The sequence below is a fragment of the Monomorium pharaonis genome, chromosome 6 (assembly GCF_013373865.1).
Source record: "Monomorium pharaonis isolate MP-MQ-018 chromosome 6, ASM1337386v2, whole genome shotgun sequence".
In the NCBI taxonomy this organism is placed as follows: Eukaryota; Metazoa; Arthropoda; class Insecta; order Hymenoptera; family Formicidae; genus Monomorium; species Monomorium pharaonis.
The window spans coordinates 9,828,875-9,844,444 of NC_050472.1; the positions used below are offsets into that span (position 1 = coordinate 9,828,875).

At 37.2% G+C, this 15,570-nt stretch overlaps 2 protein-coding genes across 8 annotated transcripts in view; one reads left to right on the plus strand and one right to left on the minus strand.

Moving 5' to 3' along the window:
* The window catches only part of LOC105836032 (fasciclin-1), a 154,451-nt gene that overhangs the window by 76,987 nt on the left and 61,894 nt on the right, over positions 1 to 15,570 (minus strand). For all 7 annotated transcript variants that reach the window (XR_004963832.1, XM_036288855.1, XM_036288858.1 and 4 more), the window contains one exon: positions 224 to 386. Coding sequence is in view for 6 of the 7 variants with exons in the window: in XM_036288855.1 (XP_036144748.1) it covers positions 224 to 386 (163 nt within the window). In the remaining variant the exon portion in view is untranslated. The remainder of the gene's footprint in view (positions 1 to 223; positions 387 to 15,570) is intronic.
* LOC118646290 lies at positions 2,466 to 8,187 on the plus strand. The gene is made up of 2 exons (XM_036288877.1): positions 2,466 to 2,685; positions 7,219 to 8,187. The coding sequence occupies exons 1-2, from the start codon at positions 2,492 to 2,494 to the stop codon at positions 7,949 to 7,951; spliced, it is 927 nt and encodes a 308-aa protein (XP_036144770.1). The 5' UTR covers positions 2,466 to 2,491; the 3' UTR covers positions 7,952 to 8,187.

Genomic DNA, 15,570 nt, shown 5'->3' on the forward strand with positions numbered 1-15,570 from the left:
TGCGTCGTGTGTATTTAAAAAAAATAATAGAAATGGAAATTTAAACTCACTTGCACGCGAACTCGAAAGTAAAACGGTACAGCCATTAAAAAAATTTAAGAATCTAACGAGACAAGAAAAAGATTAAGGAATATGCGTCTCTGACGACTCGAAAATAATCTTGAAAGTTCAAGATCAATAAAAGTTCAAGATTTTGCAATATGCATTTAAAAAGTTTACTCACGTAATAACTGTACTTGGGCATAAAGACTTTCTTAATGGTTGACAAATCATTATTTTCCGGGTTTGTCCAGGCCTCGTCGAGCGGAACAAAGTAGGTAAACCATTTTTTGGTATTGTTCAATTGGTTGTTAAATCCGCATTGCTGGCCCAGAAAGTGAGTCAAGCTGAAAAAGACAGAAAGGAATATCGGCGAATCAATTTGACAAAACGTTGACGATCTCGTGGAGACAATTTCGAAGACAGAGAATTATAAATAATGCTTAATAATGCTCATCCGCGTTGCTTAAATCGTTTTAATTAAATTTGGGGAGCGTGAGGTAAGCACCGCGCGGAAATTTTTCAGCGACAACTAGAATTATGAGAGTAGACTGTAGTAACAATGCGACGTTTATTCTACTCCTCGCTTCCCTGGGGGCTCTTACCTCCGCGCAGCCTCTTACAGGATTTAATCCGCCCTCTACTACGGAGTTGATCTCTTCCTTTTTTGTAAAGTCGCGAATCCCGCTCGTCGTCGTCGTCGTCGTCTCCTCTCTCTCTCTCTCTCTCTCTCTCTCTCTCTCTCTCTCTCTCTCTCTCTCTCTCTCTCTCTCTCTCTCTCTCTCTCGCGTCTCTACCGTGATGGACGTGTCAAAGATCGCTCCGCAAATGCAGTTAATTTAAAGTGATTAAGAAGTGAAAGAAAATTATAAAAAGGTGTCGTGGCTGTAAGAATAAGCGTAAGGACCAAACAGGACCAAAGTTTTCTAGCGAGAGTGCGTGGATCTATGCGGAAAATCAGTATATTTTCCATGCGGGTCATATATGTCGCGACAGGTAGACATTTATAGTGACGTGTATATTAATTAAAGTTACGTACGTGAGTGGGCGCCCGTATCGATAGGATCGGCATCAGCCGATACCTACTAATATGGTCGATGAATATGCGAAATATAGATGTGCCGCATGTAAGAAGGAAATAAAAAGTCAGGTCGTGACATGTAAGTCATGTGTCAAACTTTTCTTCCATCCTGGATGTGCAAGTAAACATAAGGTATATGACAGAAATCGAGAATATGTGTCTTGTCCTGGCCCATATGAGAAGTTCACAGTAGACAGTGAAAAAGATATAGATGTGAAAAAAACACCAATACAGACGGGAAGCGGAAGAGAAAGACTAAGTTCTACGGGATCGACGGGAAGTGGCGGAAGCAGAGCGATAGGAGTCAACATGGGCATGGATACGAAAATTGATTGGCTAGTAAGAACTATGAGAGAGATGAAAGATGAAATGGCATGCAAACGAGAAATAAAAATGCTGATTAAAGAAACAGTGCAAGAGGAAATAAAAGCTATTAAACAAGAAATGGAAGACCTACGAAAAATAATACGAGGAGGAATGCAGGCGTCAGCGGAAAACGTGCGCGGCAGTTACAGTGAGGCAATAAAGAAAAAGAAGGAAAACATCATAATCATCAAACCGAAGACTCAGCAAGAAAGTGAGACCACTAAAAAAATAATAAAAGAAAAAGTTGATATTAAGAATATGCCAATGGGGATAACAAAGGTACGAAAAGGAAGAGAAGGAACAGTAATTCTAGGATGTGAGACCGGAGAAGAAATAGATAAATTAAAAGATGTAGTACAGTCTAAACTAGGTGACAATTATAATGTTACAGAATCAGTACAAAAGAAGCCGAAAATAAAAATTGTTAATATTAGCGAGGAAGAAATAGAGTTGGATGACGATGAGATAATAGATACAATAAAGAAACAGAATAGTATTGGTGAATCTCGTATAAGCATAGTTAAGAAAATCCCGAAAAGAAAAAATATGGATGATAGTCAATCTAGAAGGAAAGGAAAAGAAGATAGATCTTTAATAATTGAAGTAGATGAAGTAACACATGAATTGATGTTAAAAAAAGAAAAGTTGAATATAGGCTGGAGAAAATGTCCTGTGTTCAATCACTTTAACATAAAGAGATGTTTCAAGTGCTGGGGATTCTACCACATTGCAAAAAACTGTACGAGAGATGAAACGTGTCATAAATGTACAGGAAAGCATAAAGCAAGTGAATGTAGAGAGAAGCAGAACAAATGTGTAAATTGTATGTTTAAAATAAAAACATATAATTTAAAAATAAAAGACGATCATGATGCTCTGGATCCGGAATGCCCGACATACAAGAGGGCTATCGAAGAGGAGAAGAGGAGAAGTGGATGGGAAGCCAAAAAATAGCAATTACAGAAAGAAGAGGATCAGATAATATATACAAACGCGCAAAGTTTAATGGCACATAAGGACGACATACAGCATCAGATTATGAAGAAATTAAATTCGGCAGTTATTGCATTGTCGGAGTCGAGACTGATTGCGGAAATTGAAGACAGTGAAATAAGTGTACCGGGATACAGTGTGGTTAGATGCGACGCGGAAAATAGAAATACAGGGGGAGTTGCTCTGTATGTAAGAGACGATATCAAGTAGTATTGAAAAAATTAGAAAGGATTGTGTGGTGCGTTGCAATAGAAGTAAAAGAGAAATTGTTTAAAGGAGTGTTAATGGTAATATATCATTCACCGAGTGCGTCACATGGAGAGTTTATAGGATTCTTAGAGGAGATAGTAGAAGAATTAACAATAAAAGAAGAGTGTATAATATTAGGAGACTTTAATATAGATTGTATGACAGACTCTTATTATACAAATAAACTACTAACGACTATGCAAAGTCTAGGTATGAAGCAGTATGTGGATAAACCAACGAGAGTTACCGAAAATAGTAGAACAATTATAGATCTAGTTTTTGCGAATAAAGATATAAATGTAGAAGTCAAGTACGAACCTAAGATAACGGATCATGCGTGGATAAAAGTTGTGATAAATACGAACAAGATTGTAAATAAATATAAAGAATTCAGTGGCAGGGATTATAGTAGATATAATGCGGATGAGTTTATTAAGCTAGTGGAGAGTAATTTAGAAAAAGGATATGATTTAGATATTAATGAGTTAGATATTAATGTAAAGGCAAAGAATTTAATTAATAGTATTGTAGATGCGCTAGACATCTCAGCACCTAAGAAAATTTTTAGAATACCAAAAATATGGGAAGGGAAAAAATGGTATTCAAAGGAAATAGAAGAGCTAGCGACTAGAAGAGATGAGGCTTATAGAAAAGCACTGTACGATAGCACGGAACAAAACTGGCAACAATTTAAAATAGAAAGAAATGCAGTAGTTAGTTTAATTAGAACAAAGAAAAAAGAATATTATGAAAACATGATTGATCATAATAGTAACAATCCCACAACTATGTGGAAATCATTAAAAGAAATTATTAGAGGAGGACTAATAGGCGCGAAATTTGTAGGAAACATAGATTTTGAAATATTAGACAATAATATAGAGTGTGATATAGCTGATAAATTTAACTTATATTATATACAAAGTATTAAAGACATAATAAAATCTATAGATAAAAATTATACAACGAGCACAAATAAGAGAACTATTTATTGTATTGAAAAGATGGGAGAGCTAGAAAAATTTGAATCAATTACGACAGAACAAGTAAGAAAAATCATTAGGGAATTACCAAAAAAGAAAGGTACAGAAGAAGGAATAAGTAGCGATATATTAAAAACGGTATTTTGTGTCATAGAAGAGAAATATTGTGATATAATAAATAAGTCATTGAGTGAGGGTTGTTTCTTGAAAGAGTGGAAAACATCCACAATAATTCCAATACCAAAAGTAGAGAAACCTAAGAGGGCAAGTGATTATAGGCCTATTAATATATTACCAATATATGAAAAAGTATTAGAGATAATAGTTAAAAAGCAAATTGAGGTCTACCTAGAAAGTAATAATATTATAACGGAACATCAGTCGGGCTTTAGGAAAAATTACTCGTGTGAAACAGCAATTCAAACAGTTATAGATGAATGGAAATTGATTATTAGTGAGAGACAAATAGTAGGAGTTATTTTTGTAGATCTTAAACGGGCTTTCGAGACAATTGATAGAGGAAGATTATTAGAGAAATTATACCAGTATGGTATTACAGGAACAGTTCTAGAATGGTTTAGGTCGTACTTAAAAGATAGAATGCAACAAGTTCAATTTAATGATAGATGGTCTAAGATACTGACTACGGAATACGGAGTGCCACAGGGTTCGGTATTGGGTCCATTGTTGTTTATAATATATATGAATGATATTGTTAACGTTTGCTCGGATGTGTGTAATATAAAAATGTTTGCGGACGATACGTTAATATATGTAACAGGTGAGAGTAGTGCGGAGATAGAGAGGAAATTGAATATTGCATTTAACGTAGTGGAGGAATGGATGAATATTAATAAACTGAAGATGAATGCGGGGAAAACAAAATATATGTTAGTTAGAGGTATAAGGAAAGAATTGAGAGGCAATACTATTGTGAGATGTTTGGATGGAAATGAGATTGAGCGCGTAGAAATAATAAAGTACTTGGGCATAATTATTGATGATAGACTTAGATTCAGCGGTCACTGTGATTACATGCTAAAGAAAATAGGGAAGAAAATAAGTTTTTTAAATAGAATAGGGAACTTTTTCTCGGCTTACACTAGATGTACGATATACAAGACAATTATAGCACCTCACTTTGAGTATTGCAACGCTACTAATAGATATGGGGGATACACAGTTAAGTAGGCTCCAAATAGCGCAAAATAGAGCTATGAGAGTCATATTGCAATGTGACAAACGTACCAAAGTTAAATGTATGCACCAAGCGTTGCAATTTATGACCATAAGACAAAAGCTGTATTACAATATGTGCATATTTATTTTTAAGATCTTAAATAATATGATGCCGGAGCAATTTAGTAATAGACTTAGAATAGTAGAGGGAGAACGCGAAACTAGGCAGACAGGGGATATTGTTATTGAATTCCGAAAAACAAGAAACGCGCAAAAAAGTTTATTTTATGAGGGTGTGTTAATGTACAACGCATTACCACACGAAGTTAAACATTGTAATCGTTTAGAAATGTTTAAACGAATGCTAAAAGAATTTGTTTTTAATGATGTAGCATAAAATTGTATATATATGTATTGAAAATAGCTGAGAAAGCTAATAAAAGATCAATCAATCAATCTCTCTCTCTCTCTCTCGCGTCTCTCTCTCGCGTCTCTACCGTGATGGACGTGTCAAAGATCGCTCCGCAAATGCAGTTAATTTAAAGTGATTAAGAAGTGAAAGAAAATTATAAAAAGGTGTCGTGGCTGTAAGAATACGCGTAAGGACCAAATAAGACCAAAGTTTTCTAGCGAAAGTGCGTGGATCTATGTGGAAAATCAGTTTATTTTCCATGCGGGTCATACATGTCGAGACAGGTAGACATTTATAGTGACGTGTATATTAATTAAAGTTACGTACGTGAGTGGGCGCCCGTATCGATAGGATCGGCATCAGCCGATACCTACTAATATGGTCGAGAATATGCGGAATATAGATGTGCCGCATGTAAGAAGAAAATAAAAAGTCAGGTCGTAACATGTAAGTCATGTGTCAAACTTTTTTTCCATCCAGGATGTGCAAGTAAACATAAGGTGTATGACAGACATCGAGAATGTGTCTTGTCCTGGCCAATAAGAGAAGTTCACAGTAGACAGTGAAAAAGATATAGATATGAAAAAAATACCAATACAGACGGGAAGTGGAAGAGAAAGACTAAGTTCTACAGGATCGACAGGAAGTGGCGGAAGCAGAGCGATAAGAGTCAACGTGGGCATGGATACAAAAATTGATTGGCTAGTAAGAACTATGAGAGAGATGAAAGATGAAATGGCATGCAAACGAGAAATAAAAATGCCGATTAAGGAAACAGTGCAAGAGGACATAAAAGCTATTAAACAAGAAATGGAAGACCTACGAAAAATAATACGAGGAGGAATGCAGGCGTCAGCGGAAAATGTGCGCGGCAGCTACAGTGAGGCAACGAAGAAAAAGAAGGAAAACATAATCATCAAACCGAAGACTCAGCAAGAAAGTGAAACCATAAAAAAAATAATAAAAAAAAAAGGTAAGAATATGCCAATGGGGATAACAAAGGTACGAAAAGGAAGAGAAGGAACAGTAATTCTAGGATGTGAGACCGGAGAAGAAATAGAGAAATTAAAAGATGTAGTACAGACTAAACTAGGTAACAATTATAATGTTACAGAATCACTACAAAAGAAGCCGAAAATAAAAATTGTTAATATTAGCGAGGAAGAAATAAAGTTGGATGACGATGAGCTAATAGATACAATAAAGAAACAGAATAGTATTGGTGAATCTCGTATAAGCATAGTTAAAAAAATCCCGAAAAAAATATGGATGATAGTCAATCTAGAAGGAAAGGAAAAGAAGGTAGATATTTAATAATTGAAGTAGATGAAGTAACACATGAATTGATGTTAAAAAAGAAAAGTTGAATATAGGCTGGAGAAAATGTCCTGTGTTCAGTCACTTCAGCATAAAGAGATGTTTCAAGTGCTGGGGGTTCTACCACATTGCAAAAAACTGTACGAGGGATGAAACGTGTCATAAATGTACAGAAAAGCATAAAGCAAGTGAATGTAGAGAGAAGCAGAACAAATGTGTAAGTTGTATGTTTAAAATAAAAACATATAATTTAAAAATAAAAGACGATCATGATGCTCTGGATCCGAAATGCCCGACATATAAGAGGGCTATCGAAGAGGAGAAGAAAAGAGGTGGATGGGAAGCCAAAAAATAGCAATTACAGAAAGAAAAGGATCAAATAATATATACAAACGCGCAAAGTTTAATGGCACATAAGGACGAGATACAGCATCAGATTAGAAAGAAATTAAATCCGGCAGTTATTGCATTGTCGGAGTCGAGACTGATTGCGGAAATTGAAGACAGTGAAATAAGTGTACCGGGATACAGTGTGGTTAGATGCGACGCGGAAAATAGAAATACAGGGGGGTTGCTCTGTATGTAAAAGACGATATCAAGTATGAAATAGTAGTATTGAAAAAATTAGAAAGGATTGTGTGGTGCGTTGCAATAAAAGTAAAAGAGAAATTGTTTAAAGGAGTGTTGATGGTAATATATCACTCACCGAGTGCGTCACATGGAGAGTTTATAGGATTCTTAGAGAAGATAATAGAAGAATTAACGATAAAAGAAAAATGTATAATATTAGGAGACTTTAATATAGATTGTATGACAGACTCTTATTATACAAATAAACTACTAACGACTATGCAAAGTCTAGGTATGAAGCAATATGTGGATAAACCAACGAGAGTTACCGAAAATAGTAAAACAATTATAGATCTAGTTTTTGCGAATAAAGATATAAATGTAGAAGTCAAGTACAAACCTAAGATAACGGATCATGAGTGGATAAAAGTCGTGATAAATACGAACAAGATTGTAAATAAATATAAAGAATTTAGTGGCAGGGATTATAGTAGATATAATGCGGATGAGTTTATTAAGCTAGTGGAGAGTAATTTAGAAAAAGGATATGATTTAGATATTAATGAGTTAGATATTAATGTAAGGGCAAAGAATTTAATTAATAGTATTGTACATGCGCTAGGCATCTCAGCACCTAAAAAAATTTTTAGAATATTGAAAATATGGGAAAAAAAATGGTATTCAAAGGAAATAGAAGAGCTAGCGACTAGAAGAGATGAGGCTTATAGAAAAGCACTGTACGATAGCACGAAACAAAACTGACAACAATTTAAAATAGAAAGAAATGCAGTAGTTAATTTAATTAGAACAAAGAAAAAAGAATATTATGAAAACGTGATTGATTATAATAGTAACAATCCCACAACTATGTGGAAATCATTAAAAGAAATTATTAGAGGAGAACCAATAGGCGCGAAAGTTGTAGGAAAAATAGATTTTGAAATATTAGACAATAATATAGAGTGTGATATAGCTGATACATTTAACTTATATTATATACAAAGTAGTAAAGACATAATAAAATCTATAGATAAGAATTATACAACAAGCACAAATAAGAGAACTATTTATTGTATTGAAAAGAAGGGAGAGCTAGAAAAATTTGAGTCAATTACGACAGAACAAATAAGAAAAATCATTAGGGAAATACCAAAAAAGAAAGGTACAGAAGAAGTAATAACTAGCGATATATTAAAAACGGTGTTTCGTGTCATAAAAGAGGAATATTGTGATATAATAAATAAGTCATTGAATGAGGGTTGTTTCTTGAAAGAGTGGAAAACATCCACGATAATTCCAATACCAAAAGTAAAAAAACCTAAGAGGACAAGTGATTATAAGCCTATTAATATATTACCAATATATGAAAAAGTATTAAAGTTAATAGTTAAAAAGCAAATTAAAGTCTACCTAGAAAGTAATAATATCATAACGGAACATCAGTCGGGCTTTAGGAAAAATTATTCGTGTGAAATAGCAATTCAAACAGTTATAGATGAATGGAAATTGATTATTAGTGAGAGACAAATAGTAGGAGTTATTTTTGTAGATCTTAAACGGGCTTTCGAGACAATTGATAGAGGAAGATTATTAGAGAAATTATACCAGTATGGTATTACTGGAACAGTTCTAGAATGGTTTAGGTCATACTTAAAAGATAGAATGCAACAAGTTCAATTTAATGATAGATTGTCTAAGATACTGACTACGGAATACGGAGTGCCACAGGGTTCGGTATTGAGCCCATTGTTGTTTATAATATATATGAATAATATTGTTAACGTTTGCTCGGATGTGTGTAATATAAAAATGTTTGCGGACAATACGTTAATATATGTAACAGGTGAGAGTAGTGCGGAGATAGAGAGGAAATTGAATATTGCATTTAACGTAGTGGAGGAATGGATGAATATTAATAAACTGAAAATGAATGCAGGGAAAACAAAATATATGTTAGTTAGAGGTATAAGGAAAGAATTGAGAAGCAATACTATTGTGAGATGTTTGGATGGAAATGAGATTAAGCGCGTAGAAATAATAAAGTACTTGGGCATAATTATTGATGATAGACTTAGATTCAGCGGTCACTGTGATTACATGCTAAAGCAAATAGGGAAGAAAATAAGTTTTTTAAATAGAATAGAGAACTTTATCTCGGCTTACACTAGATGTATGATATACAAGACAATTATAGCACCTCACTTTGAGTGCTGTGCAACGCTACTAATAGATATGGGAGATACACAGTTAAGTAGGCTCCAAATAGCGCAAAATAGAGCTATGAGAGTTATATTGCAATGTGACAGACGTACCAAAGTTAAATGTATGCATCAAGCGTTGCAATTTATGACCATAAGACAAAGGCTGTATTACAACACGTGCATATTTATTTTTAAGATTTTAAATAATATAATGCCGGAGCAATTTAGTAATAAACTTAGAATAGTAGAGGGAGAACGCGAAACTAGGCAGACAGGGGATATTGTTATTGAATTTCGAAAAACAAGAAACGCGCAAAAAAGTTCATTTTGTAAGGGTGTGTTAATGTATAACGCATTACCCCCCGAAGTTAAACATTGTAATCGTTTAGAAATGTTTAAACAAATGCTAAAAGAGTTTGTTTTTAATGATGTAGCATAAAATTGTATATATATGTATTGAAAATAGCTGAGAAAGCTAATAAAAGATCAATCAATCAGTCTCTATCTTTTTCTCTTTCTCTCCACGCGCTCCACAGGCTAAAATGTAATAGAAATTCTCTTTCCACTAAATTAAGAATTAAGTTAGTAACTACATTGATAATCCTGCTGATTGATTATTGTTGTCTTGTCTATCATGATTTGAGCAAGGAGTTGAACACCAAGTTGCAGAGAACTGTAAATTCATTTTATCTTTAATCTTAGATGTGATGAGCGTATTACGCCGCATAGAAGTCGATTGGGATGGCTCTCAGTAGATAATAGAAGATTGTATTTTCTTGGTTGTCAGATGTATCGTATTGTTTTCTTACAGTCTTCATCTTATCTAAGTGAGCTTTTCTCTCGGCCTGACTCCTTACTGAGGAGTTCTGATCGTCTTGTAGCTTCATCACAGACCTTTCATATACTTTTTTGTAAAACTACTATGTACATGCACTTTTTTCGTCTTTCTTCAATACGGTTTTGGCATTCTATTCCTGACAGCATAAAATCAGCACCTTCTCTTGCATCCTTCAAGAACCGTCTACTCGTATTTACTTCAGTCTGAATCTATTTAAGTATTTTTGTTCTTCTCAGGAAAACTATATAGGTGCTATATATGTCGTCTTTGTCCTGTCTGATTATCTTGTTGGGAATGTCATATTAATAATTTTTATGTAAGTTGCGTCGTGCTATATCGTTTATTCATGGTTTAAGTTGCGCTGATTATTATAAATAAATCTTAAGCTTTAATTTTAGTTTGTTATTAGTTTTAAATGATATATTGGTACGCAATTTTTGTTACTTTGCTTAATTTTCTACAGCTATTAGTTGCAATTGTTGAATTTTAAGTAGGTTGCGTTGTACTGTATCTATTACTATTGGGATAAATGGCGTAGTGCATTATTAATAGTTTTTATCTTTATTTTTGATTTAATATTAATTTAAAGTGATACACTGAAAAGCAATCTTGTTACCAGGCTTATGTTCCATTGCTGTTAGTTGTAACTGTGGAATCTTTAAATAAGTTGTGTTGTGCTTTATCAATTTACTCTTGGTTTAAAATGCGTTGAGTATTATTAAGTAGTTCTTAAGCATTATTTCTAGTTTGTTATCAGTTTAGGTGATATATTAGGATGCAATTTTTGTCAATTCGTTTATTTTTTATTGCTGGTAGTGGCAATTGTTGAATTGTTGAATTTTTAAGTAGTTGCGTCGTGTGTTATATCTATTATTTTTAGTTTAAATTGCGTTGTGTATTATTAATAGTTTTTAAGCCTTATTTGTAGTTTGATATTAGTTTTACGTGATACATCGTGTTGTAATTTTTGTTACTTGTCTTACTTTTCTACTGTATATTAGTTGCAACTGTTGAATTTTTAGTTGTCTCGAGCTATATTAATTACTCTCGGTTTAATCGCCTTGTGTTCAGTGATATGTTAGAGACAATTTTGTTACTTGGCTTAATTTTTTATTACTGCTAATTGCAACTGCTAAATTTTTGCATTCCTTACATACTGCTATGTTCTATCTTTGCTCTTTAGCTAATGCTTGGGCATAAATAAATACAATTAATCAATGAATCAATTTCTCTCTCTCTCTCTCTCTCTCTCTCTCTCTCTCTCTCTCTCTCTTTCTCTCTCCCTCTCTTTCTTTTTCTCTCCCCGCGCACGTGAGTATACATAAACGTGTTCACTTCTGCTCCGTTTCTCGGTTTTCTTTTGCTGCTTTCTGTCCCCCGGGATTTTTTTTCAGATTATTTGTCGAAGGTATTTTGTTCGACCGGGTTCTACAATTGTGAATACCTCCACTCGACCTTTAAGGTCTTTTTTAACTTGGTTTTGGACGTGGTCATCTCGGATTCTTTATGAAAGTTTCTGGAAACGTGTCGGTTAGTGTTCCGCGCCTGCGTCTGACGGTTGTATTCAAAATCTTTGATTCGTCAACATTGTCGGAGACGTTCGCGCTCCCCACTCTGTGAGTTAGCTGTTTCGTTTGGGATCCTCGACTTGTTAACATTGTTGGACACGTCTGTGCCTCCCACTCTGTAAGTCTGCTGTTTTGATCATCATCGACGCTCGGCGATATGACTCTCTCTTGCGGGGTGTGTAAGTGCTTTATTGCGGCTGTCAATGCGCTCCACTGCGATCGTGTCTCGAAGTATGTCTTCCACAAGGAAAGCTACTGAGACTCGCTCGTCAATGCGGACCCTTTCGACGCTGAGGATCTCCGATATCTCTTCTGTAAAAATAAAAGATTCTTCCAACAAGCTGCAAGCGTCCTCTTAGCGCTGCCGTCAACCGGTCTTCGGCCTCGGACGCCTCCAACGGGAAGTCTGGTTAGCTTCGGGATCTTATTACCTCGCTCTTCGGAAAAGTAACCAACATTAAAATTAAACTGGAAGATTTAACCACCTGTGAGATCACAGCTGTCTTAACTCGAGACGAATATGTAGCAATTCGCGTCCTTTCTCCATTAAAGTCAAGGCCCTCTCCGCGCGGACTGACTGCCTTTTGGCTTTGACGTCGCGCTTTGTGGACTAGCAGAGCGACCTCCATAAACGGTTGACGCCTTTGAATCTTGACCTTGCCGACCAAATGGCTCGGGTCGACTTTAAAGCGCGATTGGATGTTCTGGAACGTAACAGCTTAATACCGAACTTATTCTTTTAGCGTAAAGGAGCTTGCGACTAAGAACCTTCGCGCTGTCGCCTCCAGTATTGGTTTGGATCTGCCCGTTGCCGTTTCGCCGGGTGACATTATCTCCTGCTACCGAATCTCTGCCAAAGGTAATTGCTCCCGTCCTTTTGTGATCAGACTCTCCTTCAACGATGTTCACAATTGTTGGATCGACGGCAAACGGAGAAGTTCTCGAAGAAGCAGTAGTCTCTGAGTCTCTCGCCAGGTTCACTTTAAAGGTCAATGAAAGATTGACGAATTTCACCAGAGGTATTCTTCGTGAGGCCAGACGTGCTGTCAAGGGGGGGGGGTTGACGTCACCACGCATAAGCCCGCAATAGTTCCGTCTTCGTGAGGCTCCAGAATACGGTCACGCCCATCAAGTTGCATCATCTTGGTCATCTTGCTGAGGTTACTGCTAATGCCCCTCGACCACGGAAGCGCCCCGATTAACCACGTCTCAATTAATCATAACTTTTCTAATTAGCGGTCCAACAAAAACTCTAAGCATTCATTGCTGTAAATAATGGTGGTGAATGGCAACGTGGTCAATCGAGGTGCTCCCTCGGTCACCATCGACTCACCCTGTACCTACTCTGGCTGATGATTTGGACCAATTTGCTTTATTCTTTTGGGATGGTACGGCGTCTCTCCGCTCTTCAAGTGCGGGACAAACGAGCGACGGTCTTTCGCCGTAGTGCTGCCGAAGCGTTCCACCGGCTTTATGACTAAACAGACATTCCAAAGAAATGTCTGACGCGACCATTGCGCGGCGCACCTCGCTCTTCATGGGCCCCTTCGCCTCTGTCGTGTGAACTGCCAGTCTTTCCTCCCGCACTTCGCGGAGTTTTCTAATTTTTTTTCTAAAAAATTCTTATGACGTCATTGCTATGTCTGAAACATAGCTAAAACCGCACGTTTCTGATTCTTTTGTCGACCTGTATGACTACTGACTTGTCAGGCTTGATAAAAGGAGTAAAGGGAGGGGGGATTGGCCTTTATATGCGTCGTTGGCTCAGGATACGGATTCTCGTCGCGTCGCCTAATTATTATTGTTCTCGGCCAGAATACTTGCTTCTTTCCGTTTCCGAGGACAACTGCCGGCCTTTTCTCTTAGACATCGTTTATCGACCCTCTAAATTGAGCTTTCTCTCTCTTTTTCAAGCAGACTTTAAGCGATTTTATCCCTTCTTTATAGCTGCTGTCGTCATCAGTGATTTCAACATCGACCTAAACCAAAGCTGCTTCGACTCCAATACTTTTCTTGACTTTTGCACTAGCAATCACCTCCACATTGTCCCGTTCTCCAACATATCGCACAGCTACCTTTCTTCCCGTACCAATCACGAGAGCAATGCATTTGCACACGGTTCAAATGGACACGGTTTTTTTTAACACGATATTTTGAGCACCGTTCATTTACGCACCGTTCAGTTGCACACTGTTCATTTGCACAACGTTCAGTTGCACATCGTTCATTTGCACACCGTTCACTTGGACACAGTAAAAAATAACTATTGGTCTGTCCTTTTTCGTTGCATTACTGCACTGGTACAATAAATTAAAATGAGAAAAAAATGTTTGTCTCACTTTAACTTGTTACATCAGTGCAGCGGTGCAGCTAAAAAAAAATACCTCTTACGCCGAGGGCACCCTACCGACAGAGTGGGTGCCGGAGGGGGCCCAAGGCCCCCCCGTGCACCATCCCGTGTAGGTGTGTGTGTGTGTGTGTGAGTGTGTCCGTTTCTTTTCGTGTCTAACTAAACGGTATCCAAGTAAAGGGTGTCCAAGTGAACAGTGCGCACTTTTTCATTTCTAAGTGAACAGTTTACAAGTGAACAGAGCGTATCTTCTTTCGTGTCTAAACGAACGGTGTCCAATTGAACTCTGTCCACAATTTCGTGTCTATTTAAACCGTGTTCAAAATTTCGTGCCCATTTGTACCGTATCTACTTGCAACGTGTCCAAATAAATGGTGTCTAAGTGAAGGAAGAGCGTCCCAGATGCGCACAGTAATAAACGGACACAACAAGCTAAGTGATACGGACACAATGTGAAACGGACACAGTGCAAAACAGACACATTGCAAAACGGACACAATAACGAATGAACACAGTACGAAACGGATATAGTAACAAGCGGACTTACCACATGAGTTTGCGTCTTTTCAGAGCACCCCCTACTAACGGGGGCGGGTGCGGAAAGCGGAGCCAAAGATTTTCCTTTGCACCCCCCCCGCATGTGTATGTGCGCGCGCACGCGCGCGCGCGCGCGCGTGTGTGTGTGTGTGTGTGTGTGTGTGTGTGTGTGTGTGCGCGCGCGCAATAGGATTCTCTGCACCACACGGGTTTGCGACTGTGTCCGTTTTGCATTATGTCCATTTCGCACTGTGTTGGTTTCGCATTGTATCTGTTTTGTACTGTGTCCGTTTCACTCAAGCTGCTGCGTCCGTTTATTACTGTGCGCATATGGGACACCTTATTGGATATTGTTACTTTTCATTATGTCCAAGTGAACGGTGTCCAAGTGAACCGTATCCAATAAACAGTGTTCAAGTGAACCGCTCCTGATTTATTGTCCGGGTACCTTGTCGATACTCAAAATTACCACGTTTCTCTGCGCTCTTTTACAGCTAAACGGCCTCCTGTTCCTTGGCTCAATTTATCCATCCGGTCGCTTATGCGCAAGAAAGATGCCTTGCGAAAGATTCTTTTTTAACATCCGCCATCCGCTGATCGCCATGACTTTGTCTTCTTATGACACGAAATCAGCCTTCTCATCACCATTGCCAAGAATAATTATCTCTCACTACGCCTCAGCACCCGCTCCTCCCCCTCTTGCCGCTGGGCAGAAACCTACTGTTATCCAAATGATCTCAATGACCATTTCTTCGTCAATATTGCCCACGCGTCAATATTGGCCACGCGTCATTATTGCCCACTTCAATATTATTCAAGTTTTTTTGTTTAGCGTGAAAAGTCGCAAACCCATGTGGTGCAGAAAATTACTTTCGCGCGCGCGCACG